The following is a 17,934-nucleotide window of genomic DNA, read 5'->3' on the forward strand; positions in this document are numbered from 1 at the left end:
TTGAGGGGTAACCTAATCAAAGATCATTGCTTCTCAAATTTGGACCATGGATCCCCTACTAATCAAATTCCCACAATATATCATACGTATTTCCAGTAACACATGCCCATTCCAAGAGTCAGTCTCATCAATTAAGCCAAAACCGCACCAAACTCCCATCGAAGCTGGTGTCACATCTATCCAATAATAAGAGCTACCCAATGTGCTCATATCACGTGAACTTACAATATAATAACCTCTCATTTAGGGTGAACTCCACCCATTTCATTTTTCAATTATGCAAACATATTTCACAATTTCAATCATGCACCATATGCAATTTCACATGCCAAGTAATTACAATTTCTAATCAATGTGTTCAATTTCATTCACATATACATATTTCATAATTTAGATTCTCAAAGTTCTCAAAATGTTCTCATAATTTGCAATAAAGCATAGGCTACTCGATTCACTCACATTTTCAACAAATTAACTTATACCTACTTTTCTAAGCATCAAAATTGCATTTTCACATAAACATGCATTTCATAATTTTCATAATATTAAAATACTTAAAACATATATATGATGACATGAGGCTCTTTTAATATGATGGAAAAGATTTTGATGGAAACAAAATGAATATGGAAGTGAATAGATATAAAAATTAAGATGGATATGAAGTTTAAAATTATGTTTGGCACATCCATTAAATAATGATATTATTTTTATTTAAAATATAGTTATAATGTAAAAATACCAAAATACCTATACTCCAAAAACAAACCCAAACTTGTTAAAACTACCCTCCACCGTTAACGATCCCAATCCCTAATGGAAAAAGGAAAATGCAGATCTACAAAGTTCTTAATCAGAACCACCATCGAGATATCAAAGATCTAACCAAAACCTTAGTGTCCAACACCATCAGACCTCTCCAGGTTGAATGAGACAAACCCAGATGCCGTTGACCACAGCGTAATAAGACAGACCTGATGTCGTTAGAGACGTCGAAGAAGAAGGCACTCACCCTGGCCTAATTTGTTCTCCTAAACTCACAGAATTCGAAGATGAAGAGAATAGTCTAAGTCGAAGATGAAGAGTGGACAGAGGAAAAGTCTCCTTTGAGCTTCAAAAATGGAAAGAAGAGGCAAAAGGTGACAGATGTGGAGAAAATGAGCTTCAACTAGAGATTCATGCCATCACCATCTCTGACTGTCATTGCTGCCAAGTTCATCGCCGTGATAAGGCCATCACTAAAGTTGAAGAGGTCATCGTCATTAACAGACACGATTTGACGGGAAGGGCGCGAGGACGAGGTAGACAAGAGAGGAAAGGGGTTAAAAAAATGGAAAAGAGAATATGAAATTGCAAAACTGAGCTTTTGTGATGGAAGCTATTCCATCAATTTTGGTGTGGAATTGAATTGGCAAATTTTTCAATTCATCATGTCAAATAAATATTTTTTTCAATTTCATTTTGATCTCCATTTTTATACCCAAATGAGCTTTTAAGTTTTTGATTATCATCATCCCTTGAGTTAGTCAAAAGAGGCACCCATGAACATTTGGCAATACAAAGCTCTCGCTTGTTTCAAGAGCTCAAGAAGGTTATTTACAATTTAGACAACTCAAAAGCATTAATTTGTACCATAAACATAATTTTGCACCTACCCAGTTTCATATAAAATCCCAAAATCTCATTTTTATAGGAAATTTTGATATCTAATAGTTAGCTAGTGAGTAAGCTCATTATCCACTTACTTAATCCTCAATTTCCTCCAATTTGGAGTCCTCAACCTGCTCAAAATCACAATTAAATTCAAATTAAAGAGATTCAAAACCAATTAAACCTCAATTCCAACCTACACAAACATAATCCAAGCATTAACTTCATATTAAAATAGTTTAGAATATCATTAACCATCACAAAGCCGTCATTTTATTGCAAACTCTCTAACTCAAATTCTCTAAATCAAACATTTGAACAAATCTAACCAATTATACACTTAATACAACTCCATTAACATATTTATACTCAAATTAATCAATTAAAACTATCCCAAATTCAAAAGTATATAAATCCTAATCTCCCACTGTCAAAAATTCAGAAAATAAGAAAACAAACTATATATTTAAAAAAATATTTTAAAATTTTATCAAGTTTTAGAAAACTTAAAATCATTATCAAAATATCATATAATAAAGTCTACCTCTTGAAATTTTCCTCTCTCGGACGCTCGCCCCTGTGATCAACCACTCTCCTATCTCCCCACCTTTGTTGCGACGCCGAAAAAAGTTGAAGCAGGGAAGGAAAATAGTGGTGGCCACTTATTATTAGGTGGCAAGTGGGCTGGGCCCACAATTTACTCCATCCCGGTTTTTAAAAAAAAAAAATTGTTTGTTTGTTTTCAATGCTCTGGTTTTTTTTTTTTTTTTTGCTCTCTTAAATTTAAAAGGATCAGCCAAGTTTATATAATTTTGTGCAATTAAAATTTTCATATTTTTAGTTGAAAAAAATTATATTTTAAATAATTTTATTTAATTTTGCCTTACTTTATTATTTTGTTCGTTTTCTAAAACTATAACTTAGAATTTAGTCCCAAATTAATTCAAGTAAATTCTCTTTATTCAAATGATAGCACAATAAATTTCTAATTATCATAAGATAATTTTATCATAAGTTACTTAAATCCTAAAAATAGAAATTGGAATATTACATTCAAGGCATTTTTGCCCTTAAACTCTTGATTTTAAATATTTTTACATATATTGTATTTGTGAAATTCAACCATATCATTCTTGCAAATATAATTTAGAACTTAAATTTGCTCAAACACAGAAATATACTCTGTTTTACTATGAAAAAGTTTAAAGTACCAAAATTTTCATTGAAATCCAATTCAACCCTATAAAACCCCTCCAAAATTAAGACACAAATTTTAATTAAGACTTATCCAAAATGAGACAAGATGACACATTAAGGTAAGAAAACCCAACAACGAGCCTAGCCATAGGATCCTTCCTTGAGGAATCCTTTGCCAAAAAAGACAAAATCCCATCACAATAAAGGGGGCAGATGTCGAAGGGCCATTTTGCTTGTTCAACTTTCGTCCGCGAGCGGTCGTACTTCCACAAAATTTGTCTGCATGTAGTTAGCTTCTTTGAAATTATCAACGATCGGATGTTGACAAAGGCATTATCCCACTAACAATTATCCTACAGACATCAGAAATCTGAATAATAATGCCTTAACTCATCATTACATCATGTTTAAAACAATCAAGGTGTTACAAACCCTCATAGGTGTGTTGCAATATCAAACACTTGCTAGTTACTAGTGTTAATATAAATGTCTAAAATTTAAGGTGCATACGGTCATTACTTGGACAATAAATAGAAACAAATATCTCACCAACTATTCCTGTCATGCAAAAACTATTCATCCCCAACAAGCATTAATTTCCATGATTCCAAGTCATCAGAGGTAACAGGCATGGAAACAAAAAGAGAGATGGGAATGAGAAAGAAAGCTAGAAGTGATGGTTGCTGTGGATGGAAGATGAGACCCGTCATGGTGCCCACGAAATGCAGACACGAAAGGAAACATAGAAAGGCAAAGAATGAGTTAGAAAAAGATTTTCACATTTTCAAAAATTCAAATCCATGTATGACATCACAAGACCGATGACAACAAAAAGAGACTAATGTCTCTAATTTTTCCATAATACAAGTGGAAAACAAATGTTTTTAGATTTCCACAATATATCAACGTTTCCACATAAGATATAGAATACTCATATCCTATATGCTAGTTCGAAGTTGAAGAGACCTCTAAACTTGCAAAACAAGTTAAAAAGAACTAATACAATTTGAGGGGGGAAACGAGTGTTTTGTAAAAGCTACAACATCAAATAACAACAATGAAAACAAATGTCTCAGGCTTTTTCTTATTACTCTTAAGAAATAGGTAAATCTCATCTAAGAAATATGCTCTATTATTATGGTCTATTTAACAAATCATGTTCGAAATAGACCATAATACCTCTTTTATGAAAAAGATTATTGAAAAAGTATTAAAATTAAACATGCCCATAAGCAAAGTGGTCCAAAGAGTGGATAAATGACTACAAATGTACGTCTTTACAATAAAAAACACTATATCTTAACATAAAATATTAAAACTCAAGTTTATTAGTCTTTTATTTTTATTATATACTAATCATTAAGATCAACTTCATACGATGTGAGACTTAATACATTAACTTAAGTCCATTCACATTGGATGATCTAACACTAATATATACCACTGTCATGTTAAAAGAGACGATAATATTGATATGTCTAAAATTTAGGGTGCATATGGCCATTACTTGGACAATAAATGGAAACAAATATCTCATCAACTTTTCAGAACATGTAAAAACCATTTGTCCTCGAAAAGATTGATCTCCATGATTTCAAGTCATCAGAGCTAACGGGTATGGAAACAAAAAGAGAGATGGGGATGAGATGGAAAGCTAGAGGCAAGAAGGTGAGAAGGCCAAAGATAACGTGAATTGAAGAGGTGGTTACTGGGGATGGAAGACGAGACTTGTCGTGGTGCCCATGAAACGTAGACACAAAAGAAAACGTAGAAAGGTGACGAGGACGCAGGGAAAAAGAGGAGAAAATCATTGACGAGGGGAGGGCATTTTTGGTATATTACTATTCTAGCATTTACAAGGTAGCATGAATAAACGACGCCAAGGACATTTCTAGTAGTCCACTATTCAAGTACTATTCATGATTCTTCAAATTTTAGATATAAAATTGATAAGAAAAAAATCACATGGTAGGACCTCCCAAGAATATTATTTATGAACAAGGATCAAATGATTCTAAAATTGTTCTTCAAGGGCAAGGGACCTAAATAAAATTATATTTTATTATGAAAAGACTAAATTATCCTTGATATATTTTGTTAAAAAAAATTAACCCACATAGTTGCTAGCATCAACGTCAAAGACTCCTTACCACCAGCGACCAATTCAACTATTAAATTATAAGTGGTAATGGAGGGTTTGAATCCAAGATCCTTTGATCACCTAAAAATTCAATGACCACCAAAACACTGATGCTATTTAGTTATAATATGCAAAAAATAATATGTGCAATAAGTTATATTGCTTAAGAGAAATAAGTGTTGTAATTTAACAAATAAATCATTATTCAGAAAAAAAATCCCAATTCTATTTTAATAAGCAACAATTCCATAATTAACAAATCTAGAAAATAGCCATTTTGCGTGAAAGAAACAAGCATAGTGATGTGGTGAATGAGTCATCATTCAAGATAAAAAGTCCCCTTTTTATTTTAACAAGTAATAATTTTTTAATTAATAACTCCCAAAAACATAACTATTTTCTTTAGAGAAACTAATGTTATGATCCAGTAAACAAGTCATCATTAAACAAAAAAAGTTCCCATTCCATTGTAACAAAACATTAATCTCATAATTAACTAATCCAAAAATAGCCATTTTGCTTAAGAAAACAAGTGATGTGATCTAATGAAAAAGTCTTTAGTGGCTATTTTCTGGACTTGTTAATTATGAAATTGTTACTTCTTAAAATAGAATGGGGATTTGTTTTATTTGAAATGATGACCAAGTTTTTTTCCCTCAAATGATGACTTATTCACTAAATCACAAAATTTATTTCTCTCAAGTAAAATGGCTATTTTTTAAATTTGTTAATTACATGATTGTTGCTCATTAAAATGAAACAGGGACATATTTTTTCCTAAATAATGACTTATTTATCACATCACAATATTTGTTTCTCTCAAGCAAAAGAACTATTTTCTCAACTTATTAATTAGAAATTGTTGCTTGCTCAAATGGAATGGAGACTTTCCCCTCAAATGATGACTTATTCAATGAACAACTTACGTGTGATTGACCCATTATTAAAGTTATTACATATAATACTATTTTGCATATTATAATTAAATAGTATTGGCAATTTGGTAGTAATTATTTTTTTGCCTGATCAAAGGGTTTTGAATTCAAACTCCCTAGCCAGCTTTAATGATTTAATAGACGTCTAATGAACGGTGACCTCGCTAGTGGTAGGGGGCATCTAACGGTCTGACAATTAATGCTGACAATTGTTGGTGTGCACTTTTTTTAATATATATATATATATATATATATATATATAAAGGGTAATTTAATTTTTTTCGCAACATAATACACTTTCGTTTAGGTCCTTTGATCCTTCAGCACAGTTTTAAAATTATTTGATCCTTGTTCGGGTATAATATTCTGGGCAGGTCCTTTGATGTGATTTTTCCAATTAATAATAAAATATGATAAACTATAAAGAGCTGAGAATTCGAGCATCTGCGTATAAACTTGTCAAAAAGCTGGGAAAAATTACAAAGAAAGACCCAAAAAATATAAAAAAGCATATAATTTAATAAAAATAAAACCAAACTTTCTTCCCTTCTCTTTTTTTTCTTAATAAAATTCAAACTTTGTATCCTCAAAAAATTAATATTTGATATTTAAGAAATAAATTATATAGTAATTTATATAGCTAAAATTAATTCTGATTAAGTTATCCAAACATCTTCAATTATATTAAAATTTATTTTAAAAAAAATAATATTCAAACAAATTGCGTTATAATATAATCAATTATGATTAAATTCTATCATTTAATTAATTATTTTCATAATATATTATACCTAACTGAAATTCAAACGGGCACTCAGTTTTTATAGTTTTGACTCGGTTATAATTCAATCATTAACTTTGACTCTTGTAACTCAAACCCTATAATTTAGTAATTTAAATATTGATCCCTACATTAAAAAAATAAAATTATAAATATTAACACTTGTAAAATTTTAATATTTATACTTTTTATAAATATTAAAAGGACTTAATAATTTAAAATATTAATTCTAAATTTTAACATAATTATAATTTTTATAATTTTATTTTTTAAAATATATGGAGCAATATTTTAATTGGTTAAAACTATATAGATTGAATTGCAAAAGTTAAAGTTTAAAAATTAAATTACAACTAAATTAAAATTATAAGAATCGAATTATAATGAGTCAAAATTCAAGGATTAAATTATAACTGAATTAAAACTTTAAAGACTAAATCATTAATTTTTTTTAAATTAAATTATGAAAATAAACAAAAGCATTTGAGCCTAAAGTCAACCGAAACTAAATAAACAATTAAAGTAAAACTAAAAGTCTAAAACATAAAAGCATTTGAGCTCCCCCGCCCCCCGGCCCGGAAATTAAAATGTTACCTAGTACTCAGTAGTTTTTATTATAAATCACTTTTAACAACCATGTTCAAATCAATGATCAATGAAAGTAGTTAAAAGTAATTTACATATTTAAATTTTAAAAAATTACCACTATTTATAAATCTTGCTTTTAATTAAATTCATTAATTTCCAGCATCATCTTTTTTCCCCAAGAGGAAAAAATTATTTTCACCCTCAAAAGACGTAGTGAGTCTCAACTTCATTTTATGATCCCAGGTCATAATCAGAATAGAAACCCTTTATATATATATATATATATATATATATTTGGGTAAAAAGCAATTTTATAATATCAACAAATAGTCAACTACAGACACCACTCAAAAAACAGCAAGTAAAAAAAGGACATCAGTTTGCAATCACTTTAACAGGTTGTTGCAAACCAAAAAAAAAAGACAGTCAGTCATGGTAAGAAGTTTGTGGTATGTCATGAACAGTATAACAATCATAGGATTTTCAATCCATCCATTGGTGCTTAATGAACAAAAGAGCATAGCCTCCAATATCAGATGAAGCCTGCCTTTCTCCCTCACAAGATAGTTCGCTAATCCACACCTGACTTGTATGTTTGTGAGACAAAAAGGGGGGCGGGAGGTGTCAAAAGCGGGAGGTGTCAAAGTTTTGCCACATATGTATTATATTGCGAATGACTACAGTTTCAGCACATTCCTTGATCTGGCCAAGACCAAACCATCACCCACACAAAAGAAAACGACAAAGACTGTCAGATGGTACCAACAAGTAGGAGGAGTTATGCCTTCTTAAACACCAGGTCTCAAAAATTCAAGTTTGTGTGAATTAAAGGGGGAAAAAATCTTCCAGAGAGCTATCCAAAATTGAACTTGACAATACTCAAATTGACCCAATCAAATTAACCATATAAAAAATTGTGAGATGGTAACAATTCTGAAGTTAAAAATCCAGAATATTAAAGTCTGGCTGCTGCATTGCAATAATACATAACATTCACAGCCCAATATCAGCTCAGTGCTTAACATGATTGCTTTTCAAAGTCACCAAGAGAATTTTGCTTTACATAAAATAGGGTTTTCTTTCTTGTCACCCGCTGTGCGGTCATGGGAAGAAGCAAAAAGTAGAGAATAGTTTCATTATCAACTAGGGTAGCAAACAACTAAGTTATTGTAGCCACTGTTGCTGGCTCATCATGATGTAAATATATATTGTCTCTGTAGTCAGAAACCATTTTTCAGATCCAATTTCTTATTCTCTTCTTTCTTCTCTTCTAATCTCAAGCTTCTTATCCAGCTTCTTCGCTTTCCAAACTTTAATATCTACGCAATTGAAATTTCAACTCCCTCCTCCCTCCCCTCATTACTCAATCCAAACAAACCATACATATTTTAAGGAACCCTAAGGCTGTGAAGAGAAGCCTACTAAACAGAACTTGATGACAATTATTAAGCAGAAGCATCTTTTAGATGCTAACCCTTGTAAGCCGCCAATAAAGCCTCTTCATTATCTCTAAACTTGAAAATATACTTCTGCAAGAATTTCCCCTCCGGCAATAGCAGCACTTCAAGAAAACTTGGATTCTTCTCAAGTAACTCTTGAGATTAGGAGTTGCAAAACCCTCCATCGAGGAATCACCCGTTTCTCCATGCTTAACGTCAAAATCACAGGGTTCTTAACAAGCATTGACTTAGGAAGCATAATTTTATCCAAACATACTTGAATTTTAACTTTTAGATTCTTCTCAGATCGCTGAAGCAAAGTGGGAGCTTTTCTAAACATTTGTACGGTCTCTTGTTTAGAAAACCCACAACTCTGAATTGACTCCAACTTTCTGTTAAACGTATCAAAGCTTAAGCCACTAATTACCACGACCGCACGTACCAGCATTCTTGAGTTTATGCAGAAACCCATGTTTACAGCCCGTGAAACATAGTTTCGAAGCACGGAATCTCGCATGACAAAAAGGCGAGCATGTTGTATGCATAAATATGAAAGTTGAGACCCAACGATCCCACAACTCTGGAAGAAAGCAGCATTGCGCAAAATCTTTCTGTGGTAAGGGATTATCCAATTCGCATTTCTGCGAAGCAACTTAATCAAATCTTTCTCTTCGTTAACTATTTTCTTAGTAGCCTCTACAGAAGGCACCAACGTATTATTCAAACTGCACGTCAAAAGAATTGGATTGCTGGAGAGAAGCTCACCCAACTCAGAACCCCGAAACCCTAGAAGCTGAAGGTACTCAATTTTCGGCTTCAGGGTGTTATCGACACGTGAAAACAATACCTGGGGTTGAACACCAATCATTGATAGAATCTGCGATTCAGAAAGTCCAATCTGTTTAAAAGTCCAATCATTGATAGTAGCCTGAGAAAATGCTTTCAGTTCTGCTTTTGAATGGGGATTTTGCAGTCGCACTCCTTTGAGTCTTGGACCGTTGATGTTTCAAGAAATTCAAGTCGTGTTTTATATTTTTGTTTATGAAACTCTTAAATTTTCATCCTTATCTTTGCTTCGTTTATTAATTTAACTTTTTTAGTTTAATTTTTCTTAATATAATTTTTATTTTTAAAAAATTATTATATTAATCAGTTATATTTTAAAGTAATTATTATTTAAACTAAAATAATTAAAGATATTTATAATATTTAAATTTAAATTTTAGTGAATTAAAAATATGTATATGATAAGTTATAACTGCTTGTTCAGTTTTAATCATTTCAAAATGAAAAAAATCATTACTTAAATTAAAATAATTAATGATAATTCTTTTGTTGCTAGAGTTGATCCTTTTTAAAACTAGAGGTTTTTAATCATCTCACATATTTACATTAAAAAAGTTGTAATTATTTATTCTGTATAAAAAAAGTTGTAATTTATTTTGCATAAGAAAAGTTATAATTATTTATTATATTTTAATCATTATCAAAAAAAATTATTACTTAAACTAAAATAATTACTTATATTTAGTTTTTTAATTGCTAAATTAGAAGTATTTGAATCATTTCACCAAAACTAATTAATGTTAGAAATGTTTTTAAGAACTTAAGAAGAATTATGATCTTGGATCTTATTGTTATTTGTATATTTTAAGAAGATTTTTTTATTATTTTTTCTATTAACTATTAAATTGATGTGACAAGTAAAAAACATTGATAATCCATCCTTTTCTCTTTTAGCCGGAAATAATCCATCCTTTTCTTTGATTCTTACTCTCCGTTTAGAATGGAAGAAAAGGACATTTTCATTCCATTGCACAAAGGAAATCATTCCACAGCATAAAGTTTTTCCTTAATGCAATGTTTGGCATGTAGAAAAATATGTTTTAGAAAGAAAATGATAAATGCACATATCCTATTTTCTTTATAAATACAAGTTCCATTTTCTTTTTTGAAAATATTTTTGTGTACCAAAGATGCACTTAGTTTTCCTCCTTGATAAGAGAAATTAGGAGAAAACAACGGTTAAAAATGTATTTTTCCTCTATTTTCCTCTCCTAATTTTTCTTATTCCTTATTTTCTTCTCAACAACAACAACAACAACAAGCCTTTATCCCACTAGGTGGGGTCGGCTACATGGATTGCAAGACGCCATTGTGCTCTATCATTTATTAAGCTTTTAGAAATATTATTAATTAAGAGATCACGTTCAACAACTTCCAAGAGTGTTCTCTTAGGCCTTCCTCTACCTCTCTTAATCGGACTCAAAGTTATATGTTCCACTCTTCTCACTGGTGCCTCCCTTGGTCTTCTTTGTACATGCCCAAACCATCTCAACCGATTTTCTACCATTTTTTCCTCAATAGGTGCCACCCTCACTTTTTCGCGTATGTGCTCATTTCGAATTTTATCTTTACGTGTATGTCCGCACATCCATCGTAACATTCTCATCTCTGCTACTCCAACTTTATGCTCTTGCTGTCTCGTTAGAGCCCAGCATTCACTACTATATAACATTGCCGGTCTGATAGCAGTACGATAAAACTTTCCTTTAAGTTTATTAGGCACCTTACGGTCACAAATAACTCCTTTAGCTTTTCTCCAATTAAACCACCCAGCTTGAATTCTATGTGAAATATCTCCACTGATTTCGCCATCATTTTGAATAATGGCTCCCAAATATCTAAACTTTTCCACTTGAGGTACAATTTGATCTCCCAATTTCACTTCCAAATTATTTTCGAATAGTCCTTTACCAAATTTACAATATAAATATTCCGTCTTACTTCTACTCAGACGAAAACCTTTCGACTCCAATGTCCTCCTCCATAACTCAAGTTTGCAATTAACCTCTTCTCTTGTCTCTGCTATAAGAACTATATCATCCGCGAAGAGCATACATTTCGGGATTTCCTCTTGAATATGTTCCGTCAAAACATTTAAAATCAAGTTAAACAAATAAGGATTCAGAGATGATCCCTGATGTAGTCCAATCTTTATAGGAAAATCCTTTGTTTGACCACTAGGCGTTCTTATACTAGTTTTTACCCCCTCATACATATCTTGTATGGCTTTAATATAAGCAATCCGTACTCCCTTTTTTTCCAACGCTTTCCAAAGCACTTCTCTTGGTATACGGTCATAAGCTTTTTCCAAATCAATAAAAACCATGTGTAGATCTTTATCTTTACAACGATACTTTTCCATTAATCCCCTTAGTAGATAAATCGCCTCTGTAGTTGATCTACCTGGCATAAAACCAAATTGATTCTCAGAAATACTTGTCTCCAATCTCAACCTGTGCTTAATTACTTTCTCCCACAATTTCATTGTGTGGCTCATGAGTTTAATCCCTCTATAGTTAGTACAATTCTGAATATCTCCTTTATTTTTATAAATAGGAATTAATGTACTTCTCCTCCACTCATCAGGCATTTTCTTGGACCGTAAAATCACATTAAATAACTTAGTTAACCATCTCACCCCTTCTTCACCTAAACATTTCCACGCTTCGATAGATATACAATCAGGTCCGTTGGCTCTACCATTTGCCATTTTCTTAAGAGCTTCCTTTACCTCCTTATCACGTATTTTTCGATAGAATGACAAATTTTGTTCTCCTTCACCAGTTACTAAATCCTCCAAGTTACTAGATGAATCCTCTCCATCATTGAAAAGTTTAGAAAAATAAGTCTCCCATCTATTTTTAATTTCATCATCTGTAACTAAAATTCTTCCCTCTTCATCCTTAATACACCTTACCTGTTCTAGATCTCTTGATTTTCTTTCCCTACTCTTGGCAATCTTATAAATATTTTGCTCTCCTTCCTTCATCTCAAGGTTCTTATAAAATTCTTCAAAAGCTTTAGAACGAACTTCACCCACAGCTCTCTTAGTTTCCTTCTTAGCCAAACGGTACCTCTCCCAATTTTCCTCATTGTTACACAAATGTATGGCTTTAAAACAGTTCTTCTTATACTTGATTTTGTCATGTACACTATTATTCCACCACCAAGACTCCTTATCTCTCGGACCAGAACCTTTCGATTCTCCCAAAACTACTTTTACAACCTCCCGTATCTTTTTAGCCATATCCTCCCATATAATGTTAGCACTTCCTTGAGAATCCCAAATTCCTTTATCCAAAAGATTTCGCTTGAAAATATCTTGCTTCTCACCTTTTAATTGCCACCACCTAGTCCTTGGTGTTACTACTTGTCGACGTTTTTGGATTTTACTCATAATACACACATCAAGGACTAGGACCCTATGTTGTGTCGTTACAGCATCTCCGGGTATCACCTTACAATTTTTACAAAGTTTTCTATCTGTGTTCCTAACCAAAAGAAAATCAATCTGCGACCTTGAGGCTCCACTTTTGTAAGTGATGAGATGCTCATCTCTCTTCTTGAAACAAGTGTTGGCAATCTTAAAATCATACGCCAATGAGAAATCAAGAAGAGTTTTCCTTCATTGTTTAGCTCTACAAAACCAAAACCACCATGCACCCTCGCATACTGACCAGCTTCCCTCCCGACATGCCCATTAAAGTCTCCTCCAATAAAAATCTTTTCACTCTGTGGTATGTGTCGAATCAACCCCTCTAGATCCTCCCAAAATAATTCCTTAAGACTGGCTTCTGTCCCGACTTACGGCGCATAAGCGCTAACAATATTAACAGTCTCACGTCCAATTATCATTTTTAAAGAAATAATTCTATCTCCAATTCTGCTAACTGCTACAACGTTCTTCTTCCACTCCTTATCTATAATGATGCCTACTCCATTGCGTGCACTTACTTTTCCTGTATACCAAAGTTTGAAACCTTGAATATCCTTAGCTTCTTCTCCACGCCATTTTGTTTCTTGCAAGCAAATGATATTGATTTTCCTTTGAATCATAACCCCTACAACCTCTACAGATTTACAATTTAATGTCCCAACATTCCAAGTACCAAATCTAATTTTGCTCTTATGGACTAACTTCTTTAGCCGCGTGCGTCCAGAATGACGCGGTAGCCCTTGCTCATTTAACACTACATCCGGGCGCCGATGCAACGGCTCTAACTCACTTATCACTGTACTCGAGCCATGCAGCGCGTTACTTACGGGCAACGACCTAGCATTAACATTATAACGTCTATTGTCCATGTTCAAGATAGATTCAACAAATTTTTACATTGGCTGTTGATGGCCTAACACAACCCTCCTCCTTTACCCGGGCTTGGGACCGGCTATAAACATAGGCGGAGTTTCCTTATTTTCTTCTCATTCCGAACAAATCTGTAGACAGGGGAATAATGCTACTGATTGGAAGGCTGCCTCTGCTACAAAGGTTTCAGTGCCATCATCTCCTCTGCTTATTTAATCTACAAGGACTCAGAATAAAAAGGCACCATAATAAAATGAAAATAAAGAGATGCATTAAAACGTTAAACTACAAATTTCTCACAAGTTTAGTGTAGTACCTATATGCTATCCCAGCACTCCCACTAAAATAGCTTTCAGGCTATATTCTCCTTCCATCCCCTAAAACTCAAGTAAAGAATGAAAAAAGAAAATGTTAGATGAAAATTTATTTTAGAAGAAATATCAAAACTAAAATTAGGTCATTTCTATTCTACTTTCCTCCATCCTCTACATCTGTAAGACTGCAGAACAGAACCTTTTGGTGATTATTACGTAGAAGCATAAACATGACAGTGACTCTTGCAAGTAGACAATAAATCCCTAGCAATATATTCCCTCCGTTAAAAAATATAAAACATCTTTTAAAAGGTTGGATGTTCAAAAAAATGTAAGGTATTTTTAATCTTTCGAGATATAATCATTGTCTTTTTTTTTAAAGTACCACTATTGATAATGATTTTATATTTATTATAGGGTGTTTAATAAGAATAAATATAAAAATATAGAATCAATTTAAAAATAAATAACTTCTTTATTGAGAGATAAAATTCAATTAAAAATGTTTTATATTTTTTAATAAAGGGAGTACTTAAATGTTGACGTATATTTCTGCAAGAATACCTCAGGCAATTCCAAAACAGCATAAAATGAAAATAAACAAAACATGAAAACGGTTAACAACAAACTTCTCAGAAGTTTAGTGTATTTGTATCCTATAACAAGGTTCCTAGTAAAATAGCTTCAGGGCTTTGCTCTCCCTCAAAAGATAGTTCGCTAATGCCAACCTGGCTTGGATGTTTGTAAAGAGAGAGGAGGAGGGGAATCAAAGTTTTGCCACATCTGTATTTTATGGCGAATGAACTACAGTTTCAGCACATTATATAGTTCTGGGTAAAAAAATGCTATTACTCGTCTTAAAAGATTTGGCTTGGACAAAACAATCAGCCGACCAAAGATAGCAACAAAAAGTTGCCAAATGGTATCAACAAGTGTTAATCCTAGTAGAATAGGCTAAGGTTGCTTAAGCACCAAGTCTCGAGTTCGAGTACATGTGAATGCAAAAACAGCCTTTGAGAGAACTATCTCTAATTGGGCTTGAGAATACTAAATTTGAACCAATCAAATAGCCATAAAAAAAAAAAGAAAAAAAGAAAAAAGAAAATGCCAAAAGCTAACAATTCTTAAGTTAAAAATCCAGAATACTAAAAAAGTCTAGCTGCTGCAAAGCAGTAATACATAACATTCACAGCCCAATATCAGCTCAGCGCTTAACATGATTGCTTTTCAAAGCCATCAAGAGAATTTTGCTTTACATAAAACAAGGTTTCCTTTCTTGTCACATTAAAGGAACTTAACATGATTGCTTTCCTTCACTGGCTGTGCAGTCATGGGAAGAAGCAAAAAGTAGAGAATAGTTTCATTATCAACTAGGGTATCAAAATACAAAGCTATTGTAGCCACTGTTACTGGTTCATCTTGATGTAAATATACATCGGCTCATCTTGAAATGCACGAGTCAAAGTGGACTAAAGTTGGCCTTTAACTCCAATGTTGTCATGCAAGAAGCAGCATATTGAGCTTCATTATCACTTTAATGAAGAGAACCCAAACGCATCCTCAATCTTTTCTCAATGGTCAGAAACCATTTTTCAGATCTAATCTCTCATACTCTTCTTTCTTCTCTTCTAATTTCACGTTTCTTATCCAACTTCTTTGCTTTCCAAACTTCAAGTCTTTAACATGTACGGCTTCAATGGGGAGATGCTGCTATTCAGGGGATATGGCAGATTCACAGAGTCCGCAAAGGGACAAAAGGTGATGGGGTTATTTTGAAGGTTCTTATTTCCTTTTAATTCCTATACAAATAGATCATGATGAGTAGATTAAGATCTAAAATACAAGACATTCATTATTATGCATGCATATCATTCACGTAAGTGTTGTAGTTGTAGAGAAATTTTGCAAATTCAACTAGAAAGTTAAAAATGTTAACTGAGAAAAATGGAATCAGAATTGAAATTTCAAACTCTTCCTCCCCACTCTGCTCAATCCAAACAACCATACATATTCTCAGGAACCCTAAGGCAACCGAAGAGAAGCCTGCAAAACAGAACTTGATGATAATTAAGTAGAAGCATCCTTTAGATGCTGACCCTTGTAAGCCGCCAATAAAGCCTCTTCATTATCTCTAAACTTCAAAATATACTCCTGCAAGAATTTCCGCTCCAGCAATAGTAGCGCTTTAACAAAACTTGGATTCTTCTTATGTAAATCTTTTGAGATGAGGAGTTGCAAAATCCTCCATTGAGGAATCACCCTTTTCTCCATGCTGAACGTCAAAATCACAGGGTTCTTAACAAGCATTGACTTAGGAAGCATAATTTTATCCAAGCACACTAGAATTCCAACTTTTAGATTCTTCTCAGATCGCTGAAGCAAAGTGGGAGCTCTTCTAAACATTTGCACGGTCTCTTGTTTAGAAAACCCACAACTGTGAATTGACTCCAACTTTCTGTTAAACGTATCAAAGCTTAAGCTACTAATTACCATGACCGCACGTACCAACGTTCTTGAGTTTATACAGAAACCCATGTTGACAGCCCGTGACACATAGTTTTGAAGCAGAGACTCTTGTCGAACAAAAAGGCGACCTTGATTTAAGAGTAAAAAGGAAAGCTGAGACCCAACGATCACACAACTCTGGAAGAAAGCAGCATTGCGCAAAATCTTTCTGTGGTCATGGATTATCCAATTCCCATCTCTGCGAAGCAACTAAATCAAAGCTTCCTCTTTATTAATAATTTTCCTAATAGCCTCCACAGAGGGCACCAATGTTCTATTCAAACTACACAACAAAAGATTTGGATTGTTGGAGAGAAGCTCACCCAACTCAGAACCCTGAAACCCTAGAAACTGAAGGTACTCAATTTTCGGCTTCAGGGTTTTATCGAAAAAAATTTGGGGCTGGACACCAATCATAGATAGAATCTGCAATTCAGAAAGTCCAATCTGTTTAAAATAATTAAGCACAGTCCATGAATGCTGAGGAGACCTAGCCTGAGAAACTCGTTTTGAGATGATGACGGATTGAGCTTTGGAGAGTTTGACGTTGGCGTTAAGGTAATCAATGATGGAAATGTGTTCGGCCGAGGCTTGAGGTGAGGAAGAAACAACAGTAGAGAACAGAGAAAGAAAGGATCTGGACAAATTACTCATAGAATACAAAATAGTGGGTTTTAATTTGAGAAAATGCATCGCACTACAATAATGGAATCTCAATCTCAAGAAACCCTTATTTCACGGTTTCGGCTACTTCATGAGCATGAACCAGGTGTAAATTGTGGAAAGAAAGAGAATATATGTATTCTATTCTAATTGAAGCATGGGGCATACCTCGGAGGTATTTGAGTTGAAGCTTCAGTGGCAACAAGACGCTAGCTTGTACTGCAGATGCAGTCGAAGGCCCATGGATTTGAAATGCTTTCAGTCATGATTTTGAACGGGGATTTCGCACCTCTTTGAGTTTTAAATGTTGATGCTTTAGAAATTCGAGTCACCTTTTATATTTTCGTTTATGAAACTTTTAAATTTTCTTCCTCACCTATGTTTCATTTATTAATTTTAACTTTTGTTAAGTTTAATTTTTATTAATATAATTTTTATTATTTTTTAAAAAATTATTATATAAATCATTTATACATTTTTTTAAAATAATAATGAAAAGTTTTATTCAAAAGAATGAACGAAAATTATAAAAGCAAACTCAAAGACTAAAAAGACAGAAATAGAAAAATT

The 17,934-nt window shown here is 32.8% G+C and overlaps 1 protein-coding gene and 1 long non-coding RNA gene across 2 annotated transcripts; both read right to left on the reverse strand.

Annotated features, from left to right (window-relative positions):
* Positions 1-8,875: 8,875 nt before the first annotated feature.
* LOC129319594 (uncharacterized) lies at positions 8,876-9,598 on the reverse strand. The gene has a single exon (XM_054964691.1). The coding sequence runs from the start codon at positions 9,596-9,598 to the stop codon at positions 8,876-8,878; it is 723 nt and encodes a 240-aa protein (XP_054820666.1).
* Positions 9,599-13,983: 4,385 nt separating this feature from the next.
* LOC129320981 (uncharacterized) lies at positions 13,984-17,653 on the reverse strand. Its single transcript, XR_008595870.1, has 3 exons — positions 17,533-17,653; positions 14,199-14,259; positions 13,984-14,099 (listed from the first exon to the last, which is right to left on the reverse strand). It is a non-coding gene; the product is annotated as an uncharacterized LOC129320981 (long non-coding RNA).
* Positions 17,654-17,934: the final 281 nt, after the last annotated feature.

The sequence above is a fragment of the Prosopis cineraria genome, unplaced genomic scaffold (genome assembly GCF_029017545.1).
Source record: "Prosopis cineraria cultivar Desert tree isolate PC_DT_omini unplaced genomic scaffold, ASM2901754v1 PC9, whole genome shotgun sequence".
NCBI lineage: Eukaryota > Viridiplantae > Streptophyta > Magnoliopsida > Fabales > Fabaceae > Prosopis > Prosopis cineraria.

Excerpts from the sequence above, each read along its gene's own strand:
- LOC129319594 (XM_054964691.1), bottom strand. The coding sequence starts at position 9,598 with ATGATTGGTGTTCAACCCCAGGTATTGTTTTCACGTGTCGATAACACC.